The sequence below is a fragment of the Triticum aestivum genome, chromosome 7D (genome assembly GCF_018294505.1).
Source record: "Triticum aestivum cultivar Chinese Spring chromosome 7D, IWGSC CS RefSeq v2.1, whole genome shotgun sequence".
Lineage (NCBI taxonomy): Eukaryota > Viridiplantae > Streptophyta > Magnoliopsida > Poales > Poaceae > Triticum > Triticum aestivum.
Genome location: NC_057814.1, coordinates 541,420,069 through 541,428,137, shown reverse-complemented (window position 1 = coordinate 541,428,137; position 8,069 = coordinate 541,420,069). Strand labels below are relative to the sequence as shown.

Here is an 8,069-nt window from a genome sequence, read left to right as displayed (position 1 = left end):
TTTTTGCTGTATTTAGAGTTTCTTTGTGAATATTTTTGCTTTAGGTACAAAATATTACAAACTTTCTATTAGTGCCGGTAGTTTACAAATTTGAATAGTTTACATTTTGAATTATTTGAAATTTGTGTGAATCACTAGTTTGTGAATAACTTAACTTTGAAAATAGATTTTCAGTGATTCTTTTTTCTTATGTTTAATATTAGTGTGTTTTATCATTATATTCAATTTGGTAATACTTAGGTTATTTAAAAAATGAAATGCCTTTGTAACAGATGAGTTTTCGTCCGAAACCCTGATACTTCGAAAGAGATTGTCCATTTATACATGAAGTGCATCCAGTTTTTGCGGTAACCCTCTCTACTTTTTTGCACATGCTATGTGGGTGAAATTATGATACCATGCCAACTTTCAACCTTTTCTGAGTTCATTTGAAATGCTTTTCAATTTCAGGGTCATTTAGCTGAAAAAATCAGTAAATGCATGAAAGAATTTGTTTGCACATAAAATTTCTTCGCGTTTCAAATGCCAAAACACATAACTACCCTAACTATTACAGAGATTCCCTCCTGGGTGTGAAACACAGAAGAAATTGATGATAGTGAAGCCGATCACATCCCAGATCTTTGGGTGTGAAACTTTTTCTTCGCGTATGTCCCTTTGCGCCGTAGCCATGGAAAATCTTCATCATTTAACTGGATGCTCGGGTCAATATTCACTGTGAATGGAGCAATTTCATCAAACTTTTCATAATCTTCTGACATGTCTGTCTTGTCATCCACTCCCACGATGTTTCTCTTCCCAGAAAGAACTATGTGGCGCTTTGGCTCATCGTATGATGCATTCGCTTCCTTATCTTTTCTTTTTCTCGGCTTGGTAGACATATCCTTCACATAGAAAACCTGTGCCACATCATTAGCTAGGACGAATGGTTCGTCTGCATACGCAAGATTGTTGAGATCCACTGTTGTCATTCCATACTGCGGGTCTTCCGTTACCCCATATCGTGTCATATTGACCCATTTGCACCGAAACAAAGGGACCTTCAAATCACGTCCATAGTCAAGTTCCCATATCTCCTCTATGTAACCATAATATGTTTCCTTTCCCGTCTTGGTTGTTGCATCAAAGCGGACACCACTGTTTTGGTTGGTGCTCTTCTTATCTTGGGCGATCGTGTAAAATGTATTACCATTTATCTCGTACCCTTTGAAAGTCATTATATTCGAAGATGGTAACTGGGACAGCGAGTACAGGTCATCTTCAATAGAGGCGTCATGCATGGTACGTGTCTGCAACCAGCCGGCGAAACTCCTGGTTTGTTCACGTGTAATCCAGTCATCAGACCGCTCCGGGTGTTTGGAGCGTAGAAAATTCTTGTGTTCGTCCATATACGGAGCCACCAAGGCGGAATTCTGTATAACTGTGTAGTGTGCTTCAGTGAGAGAATGTCCGTCCATACATATTTTTTGATTCCCTCCTAGCGTGCCTTTTCCATCCAGTCTGCCCTTATGCCGCGATTCAGGAACACCAATCGGCTTAAGGTCAGGAATAAAGTCAATACAAAACTCAATGACCTCCTCATTTTCATGGCCCTTGGAGATGCTTCCTTCTGGCCTAGCACGGTTATGAACATATTTCTTTAAGACTCCCATGAACCTCTCAAAGGGGAACATATTGTGTAGAAATACAGGACCCAAAACGCTAATCTCTTCGCATAGGTGAACTAGGACGTGCGTCATGATGTTGAAGAAGGATGGTGGGAACACCAACTCGAAACTGACAAGACATTGCACCAAATCATTCTCTAACCTTGGTATGATTTCTGGATCGATTACCTTCTGAGAGATTGCATTGAGGAATGCACATAGCTTCACAATGGCTAATCGAACGTTATCCGGTAGAAGCCCCCTCAATGCAACCGGAAGCAGTTGCGTCATAATCACGTGGCAGTCATGAGACTTTAGGTTCTGGAACTTTTTCTCTGCCATGTTTATTATTCCCTTTATATTCGACGAGAAGCCAGACGGTACCTTAATACTGAGCAGGCATTCAAAGAAGATTTCCTTCTCTTCTTTGGTAAGAGCGTAGCTGGCATGACCCTGATGTATGCCGTCTTTTCCATGCATACGTTGCTGGTCCTCCCGTGCCTCAGGTGTATCTTTTGTCTTCCCATACACGCCCAAGAAGCCAAGCAGGGTCACGCAAAGATTCTTCGTCACGTGCATCACGTCGATTGCAGAGCGGACCTCTAGATCTTTCCAATAGGGCAGGTCCCAAAATATAGATTTCTTCTTCCACATGGGTGCGCGTCCGTCAGCGTCATTCGGAACAGGTTGTCCGCCAGGACCCTTTCCAAAGACTACCTTCAAATCCTTGACCATATCATGTACATCAGCACCAGTACGGTGGCGAGGCTTCGTCCGGTGATCCGCCTCACCTTTGAAATGCTTGCCTTTCTTTCTTACGGGATGCCTGCTCGGAAGAAATCGACGATGTCCCAGGTACACATTCTTCCTACAATTGTCCAAATATATACTGTCGGTATCATCCAAACAGTGCGTGCATGCGCGGTATCCCTTGTTTGTCTGTCCTGAAAGGTTACTGAGAGCAGGCCAATCATTGATGGTCACGAACAGCAAGGCCTTTAGGTCAAATTCTTCCCCCATGTGCTCATCCCACGCACGTACACCTGTTCCATTCCACAGCTGTAAGAGTTCTTCAACTAATGGCCTTAGGTACACATCAATGTCGTTGCCGGGTTGCTTAGGGCCTTGGATGAGCACTGGCATCATAATGAACTTCCGCTTCATGCACAACCAAGGAGGAAGGTTATACAAACATAGAGTCACAGGCCAGGTGCTATGGTTGCTGCTCTGCTCCCCAAAAGGATTAATGCCATCTGCGCTTAGACCAAACCATACGTTCCTTGCGTCATCTGCAAACTCCTTCCCGTACTTTCTCTCAATTTTTCTCCACTGCGACCCGTCAGCGGGTACTCTCAACTTTCCGTCTTTCTTACGGTCTTCTCTGTGCCATCGCATCGCCTTGGCATGCTCTTTGTTTTGGAACAAACGTTTCAACCGTGGTATTATAGGAGCATACCACATCACCTTGGCAGGAATCTTCTTCCTGGGGCGCTCGCCCTCGACATCACCAGGGTCATCGCGCCTGATCTTATAGCGCAATGCACCGCATACCGGGCAAGCGTTCAAATCCTCGTACTCACCGCGGTAGAGGATGCAGTCATTAGGGCATGCATGTATCTTCTGCACCTCTAACCCTAGAGGGCAGACAGCCTTCTTTGCTTCGTACGTACTCTCGGGCAATTCGTTGTCCTTTGGAAGCATATTCTTTATCATTACCAGCAACTTTCCAAATCCCTTGTCAGATACACCATTCTCTGCCTTCCATTGCAGCAATTCCAGTGTGGTGCCCAACTTTTTCTTGTCAGCTTCGCAATTCGGGTACAACAATTTCTTGTGATCCTCTAACATGCGCTGCAACTTCTTCTTCTCCAAATCACTTGCGCAGTTTCTCTTTGCATCGGCAATGGCCCGACCTAGATCATCAGCGGGCTCATCTGATGCCTCTTCTTCAGCTTCTTCCCGCATTGCCGGCTCAGCTTCTTCCCCCATTGTTGTATCATCGTATTCAGGGAACCCATGGCCAGGATAGTTGTCGTCGTCCTCTTCTTCTTCATTGTCTTCCATCATAACCCCTCTTTCTCCGTGCTTGGTCCAAACATTATAGTGGGGCATGAAACCGGACTTAAACAGGTGGACGTGAATGGTTCTTGACGTAGAGTAATTGTGATCATTCTTACAGACTAAACATGGACAAGGCATAAAACCATCCGCCCGCTTGTTTGCCTCAGCCGCAAGCAGAAAAGTTTGCACGCCATTAATGAACTCGGGAGAGCATCGGTCATCGTACATCCATTGTCGGCTCATCTTCATTACACAACACCGAATAGACCAAATTAATACAAGTTCATACATAAAGTTCATACAAGACTTAAATGCAACAAACAAATAACTCTCTAACTAAAGAATTTAAATGCAACAACAAATGCGATCAAGATCGCAACTAAGGTAACAATTGATCCAACAGCATAATGATACCAAGCCTCACTATCAATGGCATATTTTCTAATCTTTCTAATCTTCAAGCGCATTTTCTCCATCTTGATCTTGTGATCATCGACGACATCGGCAACATGCAACTCCAATTCCATCTTCTCCCCCTCAATTCTTTTCAATTTTTCTTTCAAATACTCGTTTTCTCTTTCAACTAAATTTAACCTCTCGACAATAGGGTCGGTTGGAATTTCCGGTTCACAAACCTCCTAGACAAAAATATCTATGTCAACTTGATGGGCATAATTTGTCATAAACACGAAATGCAACAACTAGTTTTAAAAGAGAATATACCACATCCGAATCATAACAAGGACGAGGGCCGACGGGGACGGATATCAAAACCATGGCACTATGTATAACAAACAACGTACGGGTAAGATAATTATACGAGTAACTATATATCCAAATCACACAAACATCAATTTGGTAATGTAAAACATTCATGAACAAGAGGCTCACCACAAGGTGGTGCCGGCGACGGAACGGTGCGGGCGATCGACTGTGGTTACGACGGAGATTTAGAAGGCACTAAGTAAACCACACCTACATATGCAAACTAAGTGTTAGTTTTGACCACAAATTGCATATAAATCAAATACTAGCACATATATTTTCTACCAAATTACTAAACTCATAAATTAATCACTATACAAAGCATTGCAAGAGCTAATCTAGCAATGAGAGATGAAAGGACAAAGTTGCTAACCTTTGTGATCATTTGAATGGATGGGGGCCTTCAAATCTTGACAAATTTTGGGCAAAATGTGTGATGAGCTCGAGAGGAAGAGGGGAAGAACAGAGAGGAGAGGGGAAAGGGGAAGAACAGAGCGAGCTCGGGTGGACGAAGGGTTTATGTAGGACGACCTTTAGCACCGGTTCGTGCCATGAACCGGTACTAAAGGTGCTGGAGGGGCCCCGGCTGACAACATCCTGCGACCACTCACTTTAGTACCGGTCCGTGGCACGAACCGGTGCGAAAGGTCGGCCACGAACCGGTACTAATGAAAGCGGCTGGCTAGCCGTTGGTACCGGCACTAATGCACACATTAGTGCCAGCTCAAAAGCAAACCGGCACTAATGTGCTTGACATTTGACCCTTTTTCTACTAGTGTATTAGTGTTGATTACTCCTTGTAGTTGATGCTAGTTCGTTTATTTGGTGGAAGATCGTATGTTCAGATCCATTATGCATATTAATACCCCTCTAATTATGAACATGAATATGATTTGTGAGTAGCTACGTTTGTTCCTGAGGACATGGGAGAAGTCTTGCTATAACTAGTCATGTGTATTTGGTATTCGTTCGATATTTTGACGAGATATATGTTGCCTCCCTCTAGTGGTGTTATGTGAACGTCGACTACATGACACTTCACCATTGTTTGGGCCTAGAGGAAGGCATTGGGAAGTAATAAGTAGATGATGGGTTGCTAGAGTGACAGAAGCTTAAACCGTAGTTTATGAGTTGCTTCGTAAGGGGCTGATTTGGATCCATATGTTTCATGCTATGGTTAGGTTTACCTTAATACTTCTTTTGTAGTTGCGGATGCTTGCAATAGAGGTCAATCATAAGTGGGATCTTGTCCAAGAAAGGATAGCACCCAAGCACCGGTCCACCCACATATCAAATTATCAAAGTAACGAACGCGAATCATATGAGCGTGATGAAAACTAGCTTGACGATAATTCCCATGTGTCCTCGGGAGCGTTTTCTCTATATAAGAGTATGTCCAGGCTTGTCCTTTGCTACAAAAAGGATTGGGCCATCTTGCTGCACCTTATTTACTTTCATTACTTGTTACCTGTTGCAAATTACCTTATCACAAAACTATCTGTTACTGATAATTTCAGTGCTTGTCGAGAATACCTTACTGAAAACCGCTTGTCATTTCCTTCTGCTCCTCGTTGGGTTTGACACTCTTACTTATCGAAAGGACTACGATAGATCCCCTATACTTGTGGGTCATCAAGACTCTTTTCTGGCGCCGTTGACGGGGAGTGAAGCGCCTTTGGTAGGTGGAATTTGGTAAGGAAAATTTTATATAGTGTGCTGAAATTTACTGTCACTTGTTACTATGGAAAGTAATCCTTTGAGGGGCTTGTTCGGGGTATCTTCACCCCGACCAGTAGAGCAAAGAGTTGCTCCTCAACCTACTGAACCTGCTGAAAATGTTTACTTTGAAATTCCTTCGGGTATGATAGAGAAACTGCTAGCTAATCCTTTTACATGAGATGGAACATTACATCCTGATTTGCACCTAATCTATGTTGATGAAGTTTGTGGATTATTTAGGCTTGCAGGTATGCCCGAGGATGTTATCAACAAGAAGGTCTTTCCTTTATCTTTGAAGGGAGAGGCATTGACATGGTTTAGGCTATGTGATGATATGGGATCATGGAACTACAACCGATTGAAATTGGAATTTCATCAGAAGTTTTATCCTATGCATCTTGTTCATCATGATCATAATTATATATATATATATATATATAATTTTTGGCCTCGCGAAGGAGAAAGCATTGCTCAAGCTTGGGGGAGGCTTAAGTCAGTGTTATATTCATGCCCCAATCATGAGCTCTCAAGAGAAATGATTATTCAAAAAATTTATGCTCGGCTTTCTCTCAATAATAGCTCCATGCTTGATACTTCTTGTACTAGATCTTTTATGATGAAGACTATTGAATTCAAATGGGATTTATTGGAAATGATTAAATGCAACTCTGAAGATTGGGATCTCGACGAAGGTAAGTAGTCAGGTATAACACCTAAGTTTGATTGTGTTTAATCTTTTATGGATACCGGTGTTTTCCGTGAATTTAGCACTACATATGGACTTGACTCTGATATAGTAGCTTCTTTCTGTGAATCATTTGCTACTCATGTTGATCTCCCTAAGGAGAAGTGGTTTAAATATAATCCTCCCATTGAAGTAAAGGTAGTTCCACGTATTAAAGTTGAAGAAAAGAGTATCACTTATAATATGATCCTGTCGTTCCTACTGCTTATATTGAGAAACCACCTTTCCCTGTTAGAATAAAGGATCATGCTAAAGCTTCAACGGTGGTCAATAAAAGTAACATTAAGACACCCAAACCCCCTGAGCAAATTAAAGTTGAACCTAGTATTGCTATGGTTAAAGATCTCTTGGCTGATAATATTGATGGGCATGTTATTTACTTCTGTGAGGAAAATGCTAGAATTGCTAGACCTGATACTAAAGATAAACATAGACCTATTGTAGGCATGCCTGTTATTTCTGTTAAAATAGGAGATCATTGTTATGATGGCTTATGTGATATGGGTGCTAGTGCAAGTGCAATACCTCATTCCTTATACAAAGAAGTTATGCATGACATTGCACCTGCTAAGATAGAGGAAATTGATGTTACAATTAAGCTTGCCAATAGAGACACTATTCCACCAGTTGGGATTTTTAGAGATGTTGAATTCTTGTGTGGGAAGGTTAAATATCCTGCTGATTTTCTTGTTCTTGGTTCTCCACAAGATAGCTTTTGTCCCATTATATTTGGTAGACCCTTTACTGTTAATGCTAGGATAGATTGCAAAAAGGATGTTGTTACTATTGGTTTGGGGGATATGTCTCATGAGTTTAACTTTGCTAAGTTTCGTAGACAACCCCGTGATGAGGAATTGCCTAGTAAAGATGAAATTATTGGTCTTGCTTCTATTGTCGTACCTCCTAGTGATCCTTTAGAACAGTATTTGCTAGATCATGAAAATGATATGTTTATGAATGAAAGAAGGGAAATAGATGAAGTATTCTTTAAACAGGGACCTATTTTGAAACACAACTTGCATGTTGAAATCCTAGGGGATCCTCCTCCACCCAAGGGTGATCCCGTGTTTGAACTTCAACCATTACCTGATACTCTAAAATATGCTTATCTTGATGAGAAAAAGATATATCCT

The 8,069-nt window shown here is 41.8% G+C and overlaps 1 protein-coding gene across 1 annotated transcript; it reads right to left on the bottom strand.

Annotated features, from left to right (window-relative positions):
• Positions 1-638: 638 nt before the first annotated feature.
• On the bottom strand, positions 639-3,950 carry LOC123165936 (uncharacterized; the record flags this gene model as incomplete). The annotated part of the gene is made up of 3 exons (XM_044583698.1): positions 2,247-3,950; positions 1,890-2,138; positions 639-1,637 (listed from the first exon to the last, which is right to left on the bottom strand). Coding segments are annotated over exons 1-3 (2,952 nt in total), but the record flags the coding sequence as incomplete, so codon positions are not given.
• Between the last annotated feature and the right edge of the window lie 4,119 nt (positions 3,951-8,069).